The sequence below is a fragment of the Trachurus japonicus genome, chromosome 5, assembly GCF_045865225.1.
Source record: "Trachurus japonicus isolate A0001 chromosome 5, Traja_1.0".
Lineage (NCBI taxonomy): Eukaryota > Metazoa > Chordata > Actinopteri > Carangiformes > Carangidae > Trachurus > Trachurus japonicus.
The window spans coordinates 6,649,810-6,670,190 of record NC_140911.1 but is presented as its reverse complement, the minus strand read 5'-3'; the positions used below and the strand labels follow the sequence as shown (position 1 = coordinate 6,670,190).

The following is a 20,381-nucleotide window of genomic DNA, read 5'->3' as shown; positions in this document are numbered from 1 at the left end:
GAGACAAACTTAATCCACGCGGAAGTGGAAAAGATGAAAACAGCCCCAAACTTTTTTTTCTTTAAAGGAAAAGAAAGAAAAAAACGTGGCTGATAAGTTTCGCGAGCCGAAAGTTGAAAATGAAAGGTGGCGGAGAGAGGGAAGAAGGAGGAGGAGGAGAAGGAGAAGTAGAAGAAGTGTGCTCGGCGGGGTAACGCTCTGTAACAGCCGGTCACAGCTCCAGGCTGAGCGAGAGAGACAACAAAAAAAAACAACAATGTGCGATGGAAAAGTTGTGGAGTTGGATGGTGGAGTGAGAGTGTGGAGTGTGTGCAGCGGCAGGGCAGAGTTTCAACCCAGAAGTGTGGGAGGAAAGAAGAGATGAAAGGGGAAAAAAGTAAAACGGAGGAAAAGTAAGAGAGAGAAAAAGGAAAAAGTGTAGATAATGCATCAACCTGTTCTCTTGTGTTCTGAAGAAGTCAACTTTCACGCCAGTGGTTGGACCATGTGGACAGCCCCGCTTCTGCTCCTCAAAGCCCCCGGCGCGTCCGTCCGTCCGTCCGTGTCCACTCTCTCTCTCTCTCTCTCTCTCTCGCGGCGACAAAAGCGGGGTAGAAGGGGAGGGGAAGGGAGAGAGGTGGTGGGGGGACACAACAAGCCGATGGGACGAAAAATTTGTACCAAAAAAAAAGAAAAAGGCAAAGAAACAGAGAGGGAGAGGAGAGACAGAGGTAAAAAAAAAAAAAAAAAAGTAGGATCTAAGATGATCGCAGGACCATTACTTTAGACGACAAAGCGTGGTGCTCGTTAGTCCCTTTTTCCTTTTTCCCCCTTTTGTGTTGCGTGCGTCCTCTCTCCTCGGAGTGGCCCCTCTGGAGTGAAGTCAGAACAATACTGCCGCTAAAAACTCTCTGGCACTGTGCGCAAGTTGCCGCGGAGAAAGCAGCGCGCAGCAGCAGCAGCACAGCAGCTTCTTCTGCTTCTTCTCGCCTTGTTTTGTTGTTGCGTCTGCTTCTGCTCTTCTTCTTCCAGCCCAGCTGCTGCTTGGCTTGTTCGTGTTATCTGTATCTATTCAAGAGGCTTTAGTGAAGCAGCAGCGTGGTGGTGGTAGTAGTAGTAGTAGAAACCTCTCCACCGCACCGGTCTTCACTTTTTTGGCATCCCGTCTGCTGTTGCTTGTGTGGCTCGTTCGGCTGGTAATCAGGCTTGAATCACTATGGGCTGCTGTGTGCGTGTGCGTACGAGTGCGGAGAGTGTGTGTGAGTGAGTGTGTGTGTGTATGTGTTGCGCGAAGAGGAGGAGGGGGGGGATAGTTTTTGCTGCTGCGCTACCGTAATGCCTCTAAAAGCAGGTGCGCGTTTTCATCCCTGCCCCTATATCCTCGCTGCTCAGCCCTGGCGCACAATAGGAAAACAGCAGCCGGCGTGAGGTATCTCTCTCTCTCTCTCTCTCTCACTCTGTGTGTGTGTGTGTGTGTGTGTGTGTGTGTGTGTGTGTGTATGAGGGGAAGGCACTGATCTTTTGACCTCTCTTTGCATCCCGGCTGAGTTGTGCTATTGTGGAGGCAGAGAGGAACAGATGTTAGTTAGCCTGCACTGCACTGCACTGCTCTGCACTAGAGTTGGAGCTTTAGAAAGAAAAACAGTGAGAAAACAAAGCAGCAACCAGCAACCAAGTGCACCGAGAAAGAAACACTTGGCTCTGCCTCTGCTGCACTTTAATACTTTTTAGACTTATTGGTAAATAAAAACATCAATTAAAAAAAAAAATTAAAAAAAGAAACTGGCCAGACAAGATGTCACTTTGCCAATACGCATCAAAATAAATGACTTCATTTCTTAATTCATCCTTATTGTGGTGTAACTTTTATTTTGGTTTATATGGTTTTAGAGATGTTGTGTGGCACAAATAATAAAAAAATAAGCGTAAAATCAGTTTAACTGGGTTCATTCTCGTTACACACACTTACCTTGCAAATTGGATCAATTTTACAGTCTGCCTCCCTCACTACGTCCCTTTATGTATTTTGGATTCTTGACAACTCCTTTTGCAGAGTTATTACCACCCCCACCCTCCACCCCCACCCACCCTTTCCTCCTCACAGCCACATTAATTTACTAATTGATGGCATAATCAGTGTCTCTGATGAAATTTGGAAATTACATCATACCTGTCGCTGCAAAAAGAAAAAGAAGACGAAGAAGAAAAAAAGAAGAATCATAATTCATTTATATAAAAAAAAGATCTTGGAATAATTTTTAACTGCAGTTTCTGCCCCTCACACCTTTTTTTCCACCATCGAAGCTTTTACCATTGGAAAATGATGGCAGTCCATCACATGCTACCGCCCAACAATGGGCCACGGCTGCAGTAAATCAAAACACAAATCATTAGCACGATCAATAGCACTAAGAATATGTGTCTACTATGTGAATGTGTGTGTGCAAATGTTTGGGTGTGTGTTTGTGTTAACTTCTTCATGTCTCCTCTCTGAGCCTGTCAAGTTTTTAGCCTGAAACACTTTGTTATACGTGTCCAATAAATCTGTTGCAGAACTGACAGGTGCTGATGTGAGCAGCTGGATGGTGATGAGTGATGCTGCTGCTAAGTGGCTGCTATCATGAAGGTGCACTTTCAAGTTTGATCCAACATTAAAGAAAAGAAGGAGAAGAAAAAAAATCTGACAGTATATTTTATTAATAGGAAGTTTCTAACTGAGAGGTGTGTGTGTTATAGTTATAAGTGTGTGATTATTTAACAGCAAAACAAAGCTGCATCCTCCCAGCGAGTGCGAGTGTGAGTGTGAGTGAGTGTGAGAGCGGAGAACTGACTCATCCTGGTGCCGGTTTGTTGTTGTGTAACTGTTGGCATTTGGACCAGAGAGATATCAATCACCCCCGCCTGTTTGCAGAATCATCATCATCATTTTGTTTGTTGTTGTGTTTTCTGTCTGTTTTGGGCTCACGGTTGCATGAAATCACAAGATTAAACCATGAGCACTGCAGGAAACAAACAGGCTCCGCGTTCTGAATATAAAACCAAACCTGAGCCAAACTGAGCCGGGTCGGGGCCGAGCATGAGACAGAGCTGGACATCTCAAGTCGACAGCGTCCTCGCTCTCGTCTTGTTCTTCTTCTGGCACCTCGATCTCGCACCCGTCTCCAATTCCCCATTTAGGAACCCCCTTCTCCTTCTCTCCCTGTTAATCAGGGGGAATAATTATCAAAGTGGACAGGTAATTAAATTAAAACATAAGTGGCTACATGAGCCGGGTTGGCTGTACTACAAGGTTTTCCCTGGCTTAATTAAAGAGAAATATGGGAGTGCTCACCCACGGTGTCACAGAGCTGGTAAAAATGAGGAAAAAAAAGCTCCTGCCACTAACTTGAATAACTCAATCTGATCCGATACAACGATGGATGAAAAAAAAGAAAAGAAAGGAGGAAAGAAAGGAAGAAAGAAAGAGGTGAGTCTGCTGTGTGTATGTGTGTGTGTGTGTGCGTGGGGAGAAAAAATCCTTCTCCTCCGCTCATTCCTGAGCAAATCAGTTCCGCAGACTGTGTTGTTTGTTTGCATATGAGAGCAAAAGCATATGTGTGGCTGTGAGAGTGAGTGAGTGAGTGGGGCGGGTGAGCGAGCGAGGGAGTGCAGAGTGTGTGGTGGATGCATTAAAAAAAAAACAAGAAAAAAAAGAAAACAACTGCGAGCTTTTTAGCAGCCATCTGGGAATAATGTCGTAAAATAAAGCTACAATAAAATAAAACTTACTGCTGTTGATGTTTACAAACAACCTCCGCACACACACAAAAAAAATCCCCACAATGCCTTGGGAGTCGAGGCCTCAGACTCACACTACACACACACACACACACACACAAACACACACATATACAAATAAACAGACCCAGAGCGGGAATCCAGCGCACAGACCAAATTATCCAAACATTCACAAACACGCTCATATGTGCCCACACCCACTTCGGTACACATATGTGTGTGTGCATGTTTACAAATAAAGACAAAGTGGGAAGGCTGCATACACACACTCACACAAACAACCGCACACATACACACACAAACACACACAAATACACAAACGCTGCCTCTGTGGTTATGCAAAGACAACAGCAGAAACACGGCTGCTGTCTCAGAGCTGCTGCTTGTTACAATAATAAGAAATGACTGAGTGCAGCCATGTCTATCTGTGGCTGTGTAGTGTGCTACCTGTGAACAATGTGTGTGTGTGTGTGTGTGTGTGTGTGTGTGTGTGTGTGTGTGTGTGTGTGTGTGTGTGTGGCCTTGCTTGCTGCAGACAGTGGGATCTGCATTAGTCTCTGTCTATACACTGATCGCTGGGAGGATCACACAGCCAATCACCACCTGTTTTCTATTAGCCACTCATAAACATGTTTACTGTCACAGCTGCTCCGTGGTACACAACTACACAACTACACACACACACAGACACACACAGACAGAAGTGAACAGAGAAAGAGAGAGAGAGAGAAAGACATACTAAGAGAAGTGTTTATCACTGCTCTCTTCTTGTCTTGGCCTTTAGTTGGAAGGGAATAATTAGGGAGTCCTGGCCGAGGCGCTGGTGTATGTGTTAACAAGCTGTTTTAACACACTCTCTCTCTCTCTCTTTCTCTCTCTCTCTCTCTCACACACACACACACACACACACACACACACACACACACACACACACACACACACACACACACACACACACACACACACACACACACACACACACACACACACACACACACACACACACACACACACACACACTTCTTGCCATATGCAGAAGCAGCCAAACAGAGTGAGAGAAGATCTCTCTACTTCATTTTTAAGCACTTGTGTGACCCCAACAAGTCAGAACCAGGAGTGAGTCTCCTGCTGGGGAAAAGTTCAAGCTCAGGAAAAAGTTCAAGAAAAGTTAAAGAAACCTGTAATGAATCTTTGAATGATATAAAAAAAAAAACAATTATAAAATAAATACTGTCTGTCTTTGTTTAAGAGGAAAGAGAAAGGTCTTGATGAATGGAGGATTAACCATAGGAGCAGCTGTTGAATCAGAGATGGAGACGGATTTCGATGGCGGCGGTGGAATCAACTTATATCGACTTCCCAGAGAAAGTGAATATTCCTATTTTACAATATCACGTATTAAGCATCAGATTAGATTCATTAAACAGTTACTTATTCACCGAACACACCATGAAGTTGGAGTTTGATTTAATTTGTTAGATTCATCGATGGATAACTAACTACTGTTTGTTTTCTGATGCTGTGGCTGTAAAGTGACTTGATTTGAGCGCACACGCACACACACAGACACACACTACATCACATGCTGACACATGGAGGAAGGCAGGGAAGGAAGGAAACTGTTAGTGAGTGCTATTTCTTTTATTCCTCATCTATATTAACTCCAGCACTGCACTTCACTGCTAATGTGACAAACTGATCTCTGTGCTTTTATTTTGATAGTTGCAGTACATTTGGTTTATAAATGATAATTTAAATGCAATGCATGTTTTAACTGGATTACAGCATCTTTATAATGTAATATTACTACTTTAACTACCCTCACCACTGCTCACATGGCTCTGTGTGTTATTGATTGCTAATAATAAGTGTCTCCTCTGCAGGTTTGAATGTCTCTGAGTTGTTGAGTTGAGTACTTTAATCGTCAGAATCTCTTCTGAATTTTTTCTTGCGTCCAAGATACAAAACCAATAAAAAAATATAACAAAATATAACACAAGACAAACATCAGACATGTGACGTGCTATATAGGTCACATGGCTGTGTGAGGTCCTTCATCCCGTCCGCAATCAGACTCTTTAACGTTCTCAGCTAATAGCTTGTGCTCCTGCTACTGACGAGAACCTGTGCAATAATTCCTATCGATCTGTTTTATTAGTTGTTATTTATTTTATTTATAGTCTTTTATCCAGTCTTTTATCTTTTACCTTTTATCCAGCTCTTATTATGTACTTACACTGTGATTTTATTCTATAGCTACACTCCTACATTTGTTCGTGCTCTTACATTCTACACTGGGTTGGCTTTGTAGTATAGTGTACTATACTGCCTCATCTGTGTTTATTTATTTATTTTATTTTATTGTCCCGTTATTGTATGTACTGGTCTGCATTTTAACTGTTTTAACTGTCTGGATGAGTGAGAGACAACTGAATTTCCTTACTGGGATTAATAAAGTATCTATCTGTCTATCTATCTGTCTGTCTGTCTATCTGTCTATCTGTCTATCTATCTATCTATCTATCTATCTATCTATCTATCTATCTATCTATCTATCTATCTATCTATCTATCTAAGTGTCTGCAGTGCCTCCGAGTCCCTACACTAAGCTATTCAGGCCCGACCAAACCCAACTGATCAGCTTCAGACTCACACTGGGTCAGACGAGTGCTCTGTGCTTCAGTTAATCCAGTTCTGCGTCGCCTCAAACTGGGTCAGTTTTCTCAGTGTTAAGCGTCTGAGCGGCCTCTTCCTCCTCTTCCTCCTCCTCCTCCTCCTCCTCCTTCACCACGACGACGACGATGCTGCTGCATGTAGGTTGAAGAGTGCTCCAGTCGGACGTGACAGAACTGTGCCAGTCTTCATGTGGCGTGAAACTTTATACAAGACGCTGAGGAAAACGGCCCTGAAATCCTGTCTGCCCCGTCGGCTCACGTGCAGGATAATACAAACATATTGTCACAAAGACACACACACACACACACACATCTACACATCTACACACACATCTACACAAGCATTTGCGGAGCAGTCCCTCCCTCGGTGCGATCTTGTATCAAAGCAAACAAATGACATGCTGTCTTCTCCTCTCCCCCCCCCCCCACTGTCTTTTTTGATGTGTGGTTGTGTAAAATGACACGCCGTATCTCTCCAGCTGACATTATCACTCGCCGGCGCGCTCACATCTTCCGGCCGCACGCCTTTCCCACAGGACTCCCTACAGCAGGGGTCTTTGTCTCCGAAAGCATCACACACACACACACACACACACACACACACACACACACACACACACACACACAGACACACACACACACACAGAGAGAGAAAGATGTGGAGAAACCTCTATGATTTTACCTCTGCATTGTGTGCTGTCAGTGACTGGTTCAAGGAATAAGAGAGAAGGAGAGAGAGAGGGGACAGGATGGAGGGATGAGGAGGAAGGAGAGGATAGGACCGGCTTTCTTTAGCAACCTTTGAGGTGTGCGTGTGTGTGTCCCTGTGTGTGTCTGTGCTGTGCTGGAGATTTTTTTAATGCAGCAGAGAGAGATGTAACCCAGAGAGCTCTGTCACATTAGTGTGGCCGTCGGTGTTAAGCTGACACATGCAACAGCCCTGATACAATAACCAGCTCAACACTCAATCACACACGTGAGCACAGGTCAAACCACGGCAGGAGAAAAGTGTTTGTTTCACTGGAATTAAACATCAAATATATAAAATTCATTTTTAAAAAAGAAAAAAAAGGAGAAAAATAGTAGGAATCAAATGTATGTCATTGTAGCTTTCAGGATTTCATCAACGCATACATCACCAAACGCGATACGAATTTTAAAAGTACCACCGGGTCACAGAAGCTACAACAGCCACATCATTCTCCTCTCTGGCTGCAGAGCTCCTTGCCCTCTGACACGCTATACTTCAAAAAGAAGCGACAACCCAACTAGAATAACGTTTAATCAAAGCACTATAGTGCTTTTGACATTGAAAAATACATAGATTTCCTCTTTTTTTTTCAAATCAGCCACCTTTTCCCCTATAATCACTCAAGAATGCATCACAGTGTTTTTGTCCTCTTGTGTCATCGAAAGCTCTCATCAGTAAATCACAAGTTCAACTCATTTGAGCTGAATAAAAATCAAATAATAAAATAAAAAAAAAACACGCTTATTTTATTTAAAGTTTTCACAACCTTGGAGACTTCACATCGCTGAATGCAATAAGTTTTTTTCCATATAAGTTTTTGATATGGAATTCAGTATAACTGGTTATTGACATTTACTGGATCTGTTTGTATATGTGAACTGTGGTTGTGAAAGGTTCAATGATTTTCTTTTGACCTACACATTTCGCTTCTCTCCACTATTCATCCGCTCTTCTTTAAATCCTCACTTCAGCTTAAAGAAAAACACAGAGACAAGAAGTAATGCCAGTGGTTTCACTAACGCACGCGTAGCAGGAGGCGACTGTTTATGAATACAACTCACTTTTTCTATTTTTTTTTTTTTTCCCTCAGCGTGTCCTTGTAAATTTGTGCTGTGAAATACAGACACAGGCCACAAAACATGGGCGGCGAACGGATAGAAATACAAATTTCTCCGTCCTTTTCAACTCGGCGTGCATTTATTCAGCTTACCCTGCTTGCTCGTACTTCAAGTGTAAGTAACAGCAAATAACATCAAGCAGCGGACGAGAGCTGGAGGTTTTTTAAAACTTCAGATGAATTGGAGGAAGAAAAGAGAAAGTCGTTTGCAAAAAAAAATACACTGTAAAAACTACGTATGTTAACAAAATGTTTTGGGTTTTGGCACCTGTGAAGGTTGAAGTCACCACCCTATTAACAAAGAAAAGAAAAGAAAAGCGTGACACATCCTGCAGCATGTGAACAGGGACATGAGAGTCTATCAGTCTTTCATCATCGCAGGTCATTCTGCAATGTGTGTGTGTGCGCGCTGCAGAAAGAAAAAGAAAGAAAGAGAAAGAGAGAGAGACAGTGAAGGGCATCGGAGGTCGTCAAATTGCCACGGCGCTTTTTTTTCGTCCTGTCAAACGCTCACGTGAGCGAGTCTTGAGTGAATTTCAATAATCATACTGAAGGACTTTTCTTCTTGGGCCACATTCTGCTAAATGTATCTCTCTCCTTCTAATTCCCCTTCACAATACGTCTGGCTCAGGCTACTCATCATGTCATTGGTCCCTTTTCTATTCCCCTGTGTTTGATTCTGACAAATACATGGATTATCGGCCAGGGGGATTTTTAAATATATGGCTAATGTGAGCTTTCATGCCTGTGCTTTAATCTGCTGAGTATTTAAAACCAATCTTAAGGACGAGAGAAAACGCAGAGGTCAGGCTTTTTTTTTTTTTCTTCTCTTTTCTCTCTTCTCTTTCTTCGGCGCTGGAGAAAAGAGAGGGAGTGAGATTGTGGGGGGGGGAGAGGGAGACGGAGTGGAAATGGAAGTGAGGAGAGGGGGAAGTGAGAGAAAGACAATAATTTCCCTTCTATTTAAATTCCAACCAGGATTAACTGTGGAATCGCAGGTATCAAACCTCATCTGGCAGCACGGCTAAAGAGAACTCCCTCAAAGAAAAAGGAAAAGTTGGTCTCCTTGCTGAAGGTGTGTGTGTGTGTGTGTGTCTATATATGTGTGTGTGTGTGTGTGATAGGAAGGCAGAAAGAGAGAGTGAAAGACAGATGATTCTGGGGTGTTTCTTTCTTTCTTTCTCTCTGCTTTTTCACTTATCATGTGCCCTCCACTGCCGGGGAAATTGGACCTTAAAATGAGAAAAATATATCTCGGTGTCTGTTTAACGGGGTGGAGGGGGGATGAAAGCTCCATCATGTGTCCGTCCGGCCGCTCCGCTGTCAGAGCCACGTCGACTCATTTACAATTTAGACACTTTCTTGCTCCTTATTACTGTCTCTCTTCCACCTTTTGCTTTCATCTCCCTCCTTGTTTCTAGTTCCTCTCCTGTCCTCCCGTCTCCTCTCTCTCTCTTCCCTCTTGTCATTTTGTGTACATATGAAAGGCAGACAGGGGCCTTTGGCAGCCGCTCAGACTCCAGGATCGAGTGTGTGTGTCTGTGTGTGTGTGTGTGTCGGGGCTAAAGAGCAGAGAGGGTGATTTGCGGCGTTACCTCTACAGCTTTAAACTGCATCAAGCAACTTACAGACCTTTTTTTTATGACGGTAATATGAGGTACTTAACATATCAACTGCCATAAAGCGCAACAGACGCAGAGGCCCAGGGACTCGCAGGCACAGACAGGCTTCGCATACATACGCAGGTTACCGAGCAGGGCTGCTGGTGGAGTTGGAGACACATGTATGTGTATAAGCAGAGGGAAGTTAAGTTTGTTTTTTTATGGTACAGACTCATATGTCTCACCCTAGGATAGCAAAGTAGGCCAACGGGCTGATATCATCTGATACACTTGTTTTCTCGCCCAACCATACAATCACAGCGCGTCCCTGCTGAGGAAGCATTCAAACTGCTATTTGAACATCAATGCAGCATGCAAATAACATTCACCACCCCTTTTCACAGCAGATAAGATAACCACAATGCCTCCTCGTCTGGCAGCGCAGATGCGTGTTGCATCCTAAGGCTACGCCGCTGTTACAAAACATCGCACAAATGAGCGCTCTCAGCAAGTTCCCCCTCGGAAAAAAAAAAAAAAGAAAAATGTTGAAAAACAAGGGCAAGAAGTTGGTAAGTAAGTGTATAATGTATACGGTGTGTGTGTGTGTGTGTGTGTGTGTGTGTGTGAGTTAAGTGAGCTAGCGTGTGTGTGGGTAAACGCACAGACTTAATGGTAAGAGAGGAGGAAATGGAGAGAGGATTAGAGAGGGGAGTGGAGAGGTGAGGTGGCCCTTTAATTTGGAAAGTTTGATGTGAATGACGCACATCTGGCTCGCCAGAGATGATGGATTCTGCTGCACATGCAATATGGGAAAGTGATACATCCCTCTTTTTCTTTCCTCTATCTTTCCCCTCCTTCCTTCTGCATCCCATAATCCCTTACCTCAGTCTTCCATATCATCAACACGCAACTTCTTCTTCTGCTTCTTCTTCTTTTTTCGTTGCCTCTCGCTCACATCACTTCCTCCTTCCTGCTTCCCGCTCTCACTCCTTGTGTTGCGGTACGAGCAGCAGCAGCGCGACATCTCGGCTCGGACTCTCCACTCCACTGTTCCATGAGACAGGAAAGAAAAAAGAAAATCACATCACTGCACTGCACACTTGATACACATGATGCATTTTCCCATTCCCTACATACGACTGACTGTGCACTGGCTAGGGCTGGGTTAAAAAAAAAAAAAAATCATATCTTCATATCTATCTTCATTTGAAAGATCCGATATCGATTCATTTGTTTTTTGTTTTATTCAGAGACATAGAGATGTACTTTTAATGGTGATATTTATTAGAATTCCTATTTTTAATGAGGTATTTATTCATATTCTTACATGTAACTAGCAGACTTTGCACACAGCTGCCAACCCTGTCTTTTCTTTCCTGGTTTCTCTGTTTCGTTATGTGTTTGTGATATGAGCATATGGTGTGTGAGTGGAAATGGAATTGCCCTTTAAGGGATTAATAAAGTTGTCTTGAGTCTTGAGTCATAAACTGTGTCTCAATTCAGGGGCTTCATCCTTTGGAGGATGTATTTGAAGGCCGATTTCCCCACAGTGTGTCCGAATTCGAAGGACCCTCCGAGTCCGGCCTTCTCTTGCCTGTTCTAGGAGGACACACCACCTATCCTTCCTGGCCTCCCGTATCCCTGGATTGATTGTGCGCCGTTATTGCTATTGGAACATTGCGCTGAGGAAGGCCCTGCTGGCTGCACAGCCCGAGGCGAGGAGCTGAGGAGCCGTTGGGAGTGTAAAAAAGCCACCACTTTCAAATGTTTAACGTTAGGACGTTGTTTGCTTTCGGAAGCAGTGAGGAAATGCTCTGAAGGCTAGACCATCCCATCTACCTACGGTTGATGCGGCCGTGAGGAAGCCTCCGTAACCTGCGTCGGCTGCGTACTCCAGAGGATGAAGCCTCTGAATTGAGACACAGCTATAAACTCCTAACATCAGTCTTTTAATGTATGCCACTTCCTGTTTCCTCCGTTGTTGTGTCCGTTCACTTCTGAAATGTACACATTGACTGGAGTACTTGAGTTATCACCCGGGAGTCAGGACTGTAGTGAAGGAGTTGCACCGTTAACTTCTGGAGTGGGTCATGTTAAATGAATGTGCATTAACTGATTTTGGGTCAATTTCTAATGTAAAGTTTCCATCTTTGCACAAATTGCAGGATTAGTTTTGTAAAATCTCTTTCATAACCGAGTGAAACTATTTAAAAGTGAAATATCTCTAAATGAATCAATATCCAATCGAATGAGTAAATCGGGCCCAGCACTGACCTTTACATGCATCCTCAGCTGTTGTTTCTGCAGAGGCACTTGAACGCATCCTTCCACAGAGGAGAGAAGATACTGACTTTATAATTTGACTCTAATCCGTCGCTGCTGCTCTGCTGTAGAAATGTTTGACGTGTTCAAGGTGGATACATAAAGTACGCATGGTCTTTGGATGACACATTTACAGTATTATTGTACCTGTGAAGGAGCACAAGGTGTCTTGGTGAGTACGATTGTTTCAGATGATGAGTCAAGGTTTTTTTTCTTGTTGTAGTCTGAGCCTGGTCTGGTCCTGCTGAATCAAACCTCAGCAACTGTAACAGTGGTGATGTTAAAAACAGACACGTCATAAATCATAAATGTGTCCTCTGGGAGGCGTAAACTCCTCTACACGGACGTTTTATCTGCGCTGATTGCGATGTAATTTCACTTTATAAACAACTCTGATGCCGGCCCGTGTGCTCTGCTAATCGCTATGCATAGCAATTTATTTCATTAAAGCCTTTGTTATCGGTTAATCAAAGCAAACTCACACATACACGTCATGAGAGACAGGAGGTAAACATGATTACACGTGTTTGGATGTGCATTTCATTTGTGTGCGTGCGCAGCATTTTTCTCTGACCTTAGTTTTTCTCCGTCACTTCTGTCAAATCACTGGAAGCGCTTGTTCCCTAATCATCAACATCTGTGACTCCGACGTGGATGCGTCTGATGATCTGTCGGTCGGACTTTTCAACTGTGCAATTTGTCACAGCGAGGTTCTGTAATTAGAGAAGCATGAAACAAAACACTTTGGCATATGAAACGCAATTATTTAATTACATTTGAATATGTAGACGAGAGAATGCAACGCTGTAAATCTGCTCATATTAAACTGTTATTACACCAGATTAATGAAATCTTTAATTTTGAGAGTCTGAAAAACAAAAACAAAACAAGATTCCTCACTTAAATTCACAAGCTCATATCTCTCTCTTTACATCCTTGTTTGCAGTTTTGCACTACTGACAGCTCACTATATGTGCAATGGGATTATAGATTTATCATTATTGATTAGTCTAAGCACTATATTGACATAAATGTTGTTTCTATTCTTGTTCTTGCTTCAGATCTGTTTTGTCTGTCAGTTCTAACGTGGCGTATGTACCTAACAGGAGTAAAATACTACTGCATATTGTAATATATGGATTTAAAGGGATAGTTCAACATTTTGGCAAATTGGCCCATTGCCATAATCCTTATTGTTTTAGGTTAGTTACCTTTAATTGTCGGTGCAAGCTATTTTTAGAACAGTGGAGCAGAGCTGCGAAACCAAGAAATCCCATCAGAAATCCCATCAGCCTCCGTAGCGTAGCTCTGAGCAGCTAGTGGCTCTGCTCCGCCGTTCTTAAAATAGCTTGCACCAACAATTAAAGGTAACAAATCTACTGCTATGACTATAGGGATTATGGCAATGGGCCATTTTGCCAAATTGTTGAACTATCCCTTTAAAGATAATTTGCCAACTTCCTCCAGCTTCATCACATAGAAAAAGACAAATAATCAAAATTAAGATTAGTATAACAAACTCTACACTATTAACTTCATACATCGTACAGGTCGTTGTGGTTGTTTGGAGCCGACATCTCCAGCACTTTCACTTTTTATCTCACATTTATCTCACCCCACATTCAAACTATCGCAACACTTAAATCCAACAGGACATAATTTAGCTAAACTCCAACACTGATTCAGGATGTAGGATGCAGTATTTGTCTTGTAATTCATTTTGAATAACTATTCTCATCCACAAGGACCAAATTGGAAAACAATATCAAATACTTCAACAACAATCTAATAATACAACACTGTGTTGGCACCGATGCACTGGGGAATGTTTTGGTGTCTCCAGGAGCTCTGTGTTGTCTCACACAGTTCCTGAGTCACTGCTAATAATGTGAATTTTTAAGAAAAATTAAAAATACAATGGCATAAATACTTCATCACCTCACATCCTTCTTTAACAAGGACAAACTCAGCACCACAGGGTCTCAGTGTTAAGTACCAAACTCAATCTTGCCAGCAAACCAGCCCTGTTTTTCAAAGAAGCAGGAAGTGAAGCTGTCTGCAGAGTACATGACAGAGCATCTCTGGAGAATAAACCAAGTGTCTGTGGATGCTGGTCAGTCAGAATGACTCAGGCCAAAATGCTGGGATGTGTCAGTATTATCCAGAACGTTTGTTTTACCATAAACTGTGACTCACATCTGTGTACAACTGAGGAACTCATCGGAGTGTGTTTAGTTTATTACCACTCCACATAGAGCATTAGGAGCCTTCAAACTATTAGAAAGCCACCATTGTGTGTCTTCTAATGGAAAACGCATTGTGTCGTGATTCATCCAAACACATCTCTTCATCAAGCGTCGTCAGGCTGGTGTGTGCACTCGAGCTGCGATCAAGTCTTTTTGTTCACATACCAGAAAGGTAGGTACAACAGTGAGTGCTGCTGCTGCAAAAAAAAATGGTGAAGGATGTTGTTGTGTTGAGTTAAAACTGTGAGTTCATTATGTGTTCGACGGAAACAGGAAACCAATCAGCGAGGATCCACTCAAGACGCTGCATTATGAAGCACCGCTGTGCTTTTTGTCACCAAAGACAATGCTCACCCTTTGAGCTTTGGTTTTTAAAAAGCTCGACACAGCGTCGGGCCGAGCTGCACTGAGAGCCGAGAGACGCCACACGCTGCACTATTTTTACACTCCAATCAAAAGGCATTGAACATTTTTCCAATGCAAGTAAAGGTGATTAATTTATCTTTTACTGATAAACACAGATGGAAATCTTTCAAGAGATGATTATCTATCAGGAGGTAAGAGTGTCTGTCAAGTCTGGATCAGATCATTCACTGATATCAAACTAATATTTGTAAGAGCACAAATTCATTGATGAACCCACATCAAATCATCAATCATCAATATTATTTAGGGTAAGCTAAGAGACGGAGAGTGAAATTTTCTGATTGCAAATCTGTTTCTGTGTCGTGTGTCATTTAAATGGTGAAATAAAAAGCTGGAAATAAATGTTCCTTTCTTAACAAATGAGTAAGAACACTTCTCGCTCCACTTAATGTGTGCGTGTATGTGTGAGTGCGTACATAAAACCTTCAATCCTGGTGAGAGCTGTAGGAGATATAGAAATGACTGAACAGTTACTGGTACTAACCATTCACTTGCTTTTCACTGCAGTAAAAAAATATTTAATGAAACATGTTCTTACACTGTATTTATGTATTCAGTGTTTTTCTTTATGAGCATCAACCTATTGGTAATAAAGGAGGAGGATGGATGGGGGAGGGGGGCATTAGGTAACACATTATAATATAGTCTTCTTTTCCATTCTATGTATTAAACTCTACAAACGCTACTTGAACAGGTTGTTTCAGCCGGTCCTACAGTGTTTATTGTCTTCTGAGAGGAACTCCAGAGTTGTAAATGACTTTTATATAATATATTTTTTAAATAAATGAGATTTCATCGTCTTCGTGTGTTCAGTTGTGACCCCTGTGGGCCCCCTCCTCTCAGATTGGGTGATGTCCATAAGCGTCTCTGTCAATCTACCGACGTCTGGCCTCTGAGTCAGTGTCCATTCTGCGTGGTGGTGCACACACTGATGGATTTGTAAACATTAGGACCAACACGAACACACATACACGTACACACACTTGCAATTTGTGCTTTTCACACACATACACACACACACTCGCTCGGCCCCACACCTGTGTCCAGATGATTGCGGGGCCATACGGTGGCCTCTGACTCCATCAGCACAAAGGTAATGCTGTCGCTCCACAGGAGAATCGCCGGCCCCCTTTTTTCTGCTTTCTTACTCGAACATAATTCTCCCCATTTGGCATTTTGACATCATATCTTCAGTCTCCTCCTGCAGTCGTTACAGTTTTCTTTCACTCTGCCTGGCCAAAACACAGACCACAATAACTTTATTTCATTTTTTTTTTTTTTGTCCCTCGCTCCGATGCACAACATTCAACCCTTACCTCTCTATTCTCCTTTTAATGTCTTTTTTGTCCTCCTCTGCCTTTCTTCTTTCTTTCTTTCTTTTTTTTTCTGACTTCCAAGGTCAGACAGGACAAACAATGCCACTGGTGTCTGTCTGAATGTGGCTTTGCTACCCCTCAACCACTGCCACAGTTGCCTTGGCAACGCACTAACCATTAATTTTCAATTAAAGCAGACAAAGAGATGACAGCTCAGGGTCCATGGAAGATGTCAAGAAGCAGTATTAATATACGACAAGTGAGCATAATTGTGTGTCCATTTTCCTCAGCTCTCATCTATGCTATCAGTGAAATGTGAAAGCGGCAGATAATTTGAGGGTGTGGGAGACGCCGGCCACTGTTTTCTTTTTAACCAAGACGCCTCTGATGTATCTCTCTGGGAAATATGGCATTCATCATTACCTTTATGAATATTTTGTCAGGGATGTTATTATTTTCATTATCACTCTATCACAAAGATGTTATTTCGCTTGCGATTCAAATGCTGACATGCGCACACACACACACGCATAACACGCACACACCTGTAAGCTGCATGTGGTGCGAGGACACGGCGCTGACTACACTCCGTAGGTTGTTATTTGATTTCCATTATCAAACAGTTACAATGAGACCTCCAACTCATGCAAATATGTGAGCTGTTCTCTATCTCTTTGTCTGGTTCTGCAGAACCAACAGTATACACATTAACGCACACACACTCACACACAAATGTGGACTGTGGAGTGAGTGAGGCCTTGGGAAAGACAGAGGCAAAAATGCACAACAATAAATGTTCAACCTTATAAAAATATGGGAAAATATTTTATCAACAAAGACAGAGATGTTCAGTGACACAGCTGATGAAAAGAACATAAAATATTGTAGAAAACACAAACTGAAGAAGAGGAAGAAGAAGAGGAGACAAGCAACGGAGACTAAATGAAAAGATCCATTGCAATGTTTTGGAAGAAGATCAGCAGACCAAGTGTTACGTATTGGGTGAAACATGCTGACAACCTTTCCTTTGGAGAGAGCGACATACATACGAAAAGGAAGGCAAAACATATTCGAAGAGATACAGTATGGAAACCGTTTAATGTGTTTGTTAATGGTATCGATTTAGCAAATGATAATGAAGGGGAATAATGCTGCGTTCGATTGCCCTCGGAACTTGGAAAGATCTGACCTCCGAATCAGAAAAATGCAATAGAACGGCCCTTTAAGTCGGAACTCCGACTCGGGAACTCGGGTAGGATCCAAGCAGCCCGAGTCAGTCGGGATTACGTCACAGCAATATGGCAAGAGAGAAGTTACGGAAAAGGTAATATAGCGTAGTTCCACGCGTACTGCAGCAAGAGTTGACATCTGCACGGCTCGCTATGACGCATGCAAGACTGTGTGTTGCAGAAGTGGCGTTTCTCTTTCTCTCTCTCCCCCAAGCAGCTAATGTTCTTCCCCAGCAGTATTTTTTGATGCTCGAAAGACATCAGCTTACTGTGGCCGGCCATGTTTTCCGAGGTTGCGCAATGAAACGCATTTACCTTAGAAGTCGGAATTTCCGACCCGGATCTTTCTGAGTTCCGAGTGCAAACCTTATAACAGGATTAATGAGTTCAAATACCCGCAATTGTATTAAGCCCTTAAATTATGCATATAATGTTTTATGGCTGAGAAGTGGATGTTTGTGATGTGTATGTGTAATGTTTGTTTGTTCGGTTTTGTTCTGTTTACAACACTTGTACCATAACAGGTGCCTTCGTTAATGGAGCACAGATCTACATATTTGATATAACTACATGTATGTAAATACAAGTGTACAGTATGTGTATGTAAGAAAATGTTAATAAATATATTGTTTAAAAAAAAAAGCTATTTAAGATTTTTTAGTGGTACACTGAATGACGTGTGTGTGTGTGTGTGTGTGTGTGTGTGTGTGTGTGTGTGTGTGTGTGTGTGTGCGTGCCTGTGCGCGCTCAGCCTCCACCTACAGTGAAGTGACCTAGTGGATAAAGGCCTCGGGGCTTTACCTCATTCTCCCACTAAACCACTGACACATATCTGTGCAATATCTGAAGCAACAACCACCACACTGGCACTGCTTTGTACAGTCAGTGTGTGTGTGTGTGTGTGTGTGTGTGTGTGTGTGTGTTATGCAAATTAGTTATGGAGGAAGTGTATCTGCCACAACACAGCTGCGTAATCAGTTGTACATCAGGTCAGGTGCAGTGCAGGCGAGATGTTTTGTAACATCATGTAAAACAGCGTGTGATGGAGCCTTTTGTGTGTTATTGTGTATAATTGTGTGTTGTTGTGAGCATAGTGTGTGTTTGTGTGAAGAAAGTGCAGTAAGAGATGAGGTGAAAACAAAGGTAAAGAGGCAAAGAGAAGAAAAGAAAACATGGAGACGGATGAAGTCATCTCGTTGGAGACGTCTCTGTCTGAACTGTTTTTCTCCCACAATCCTTCACTCACCTCTCTCACTCCCTCTTTCCTTTCATCCCCATTTGGTCTCGCTCTCTCTCTCTCTCTCTCTTTCTCCCTCCCCTTTCTCTCTCTCTCTCTCTCTGCCCACTGCTGACTTTGTCCCTTAAATCACACAGTCCCTAAACTGCCCCATAAAAGATGGCAGGTTCTCCCCCCACCTCGCCCTCCTCCTCCCCCTACTCGCCTCCCCTCTGTCTCTACACATTACTGCTTTAATTAAGGTAATTACTTTCAGAGTAGTACTAATCGGATCCTCTTCTCTCCTGGCGCACACACACACACACACACACACACACACACACACACACACACACACACACACACACACACACACACACACACACACACACACACACACACATTCACAGACAAAATTTACGTGCACACACTTCCCTCTCTTGGCATCACATAACCACCTCCAGAGCCAGCGACGTTCTGTGTAAACTGAACCCTGGTCTATAGTTGTAAAGTGTGAGGCCGGATGGAGCGTCGCTAACGGCCAAAGTCTTGAGACGACGCTCGTCGACGCACCTGAAACACGCCGATCATCACGTGTAGCCACGACGACGAAAAACAAGTAGACACATCTCCAGGTCTGGAGGATGGACGATGGGAAAGAAGGAAGGAAGGAAGGAAGGACAAAGGGAAAGATGGAAGGAAAGAAGGAAGGGGAAAATGAAGGAAAGATAGATGGAGGGAGGGAACAGATTGGGTCAAAAAGGAAGGAAGAAGTAAGGACAAAGGGAAAGAAGGAGGGAAGGAAAAGGGAAGGGAAAAAGGAAGGAAGGAAGGAAGGAAAGAATGATAAAGGGAGGGATCAGATTAGGTCAAGGAAGGAAGCAGAAGGATGGACGATGGGAAGGAAGGAAGGAAGGAAGGAAGGAAGGAAGGACGGACGGACGGACGGAAGGACGGACGGAAGGAAGAAGGGGAAAAGGATTGTGGAAAGAAGGAAGAGATAAAGGAAGGAAAGAAAGATGGAGGGGGGGGCAGATTGGTTCAAGGAAGAAAGGAAGGAAGGAAGGGAAAAAGGATTGTGGAAAGAAGTAAGGGAGAAAGGGAGAAAGGAAGGAAAGAGGGAAGGATGGAGGAAGGGAACAGATTGGGTAAATTTTTCACTCCATCCTTCCCTCTTTCCTTCCTTTCTCCCTTACTTCTTTCCACAATCTTTTTCCCCTTCCTTCTTTCTTTCCTTCCTCCCTTCTTTAGTCCATCCTTCTGCTTCCTTTCTTGACCTAATCTGTTCCCTCCCTGCATCTTTCTTTCCTTCCTTCCTTCCTTCCTTCCCTTTGTCCTTACTTCTTCCTTCCTTTTTGACCCAATCTGTTCCCTCCCTCCATCTATCTTTCCTTCAGTTTTCCCTTCCTTCTTTCCTTCCATCTTTCCCTTCGTCCTTCCTTCCTTGACCCAGGAGGACAACAGAAGGGTTAAATACTATGCATTATTAAGCAGCTATTAGCTCCTTGGTGCTGTATGTCTAATTAAACCTGTCCCGTCCAGGCCGCTGCTTTAACATAATGTTATTTGACTTGTGCGTCTCCTCTCCTCTCGTCTCTCCTCTTCTCTCCTGCTTTTTTCTTTTCCCCCCTCTTTCAACCATCAAACGCTGTCACGGCTGCAGCAGCCTCCAAACATTTGTGTTGTGAGTGATACAGCAGATTTTTTTTTTTTTGATCTGTTATTA

At 43.0% G+C, this 20,381-nt stretch overlaps 1 protein-coding gene and 1 long non-coding RNA gene across 5 annotated transcripts in view; both read right to left on the bottom strand.

The window, feature by feature from the left end:
• Positions 1-10,867, bottom strand: part of foxp4 (forkhead box P4) — a 111,585-nt gene extending 100,718 nt beyond the window's left edge. For 2 of the 4 annotated variants that reach the window (XM_085775827.1, XM_085775829.1), the window contains exon 1: positions 435-1,264. Coding sequence is in view for 2 of the 4 variants with exons in the window: in XM_085775828.1 (XP_085631954.1) it covers positions 10,783-10,800 (18 nt within the window). In the remaining 2 variants the exon portion in view is untranslated. Of the gene's footprint in view, positions 1-434; positions 1,265-10,782 lie in introns of those variants that run through there. The other 2 variants (XM_085775828.1, XM_085775826.1) reach the window with 2 other exon arrangements.
• Positions 10,868-12,795: 1,928 nt separating this feature from the next.
• Positions 12,796-20,381, bottom strand: part of LOC146986946 (uncharacterized) — a 33,437-nt gene continuing 25,851 nt past the window's right edge. Inside the window, exon 3 of the long non-coding RNA XR_015035907.1 lies at positions 12,796-12,935. This is a non-coding gene — a long non-coding RNA (uncharacterized LOC146986946). The remainder of the gene's footprint in view (positions 12,936-20,381) is intronic.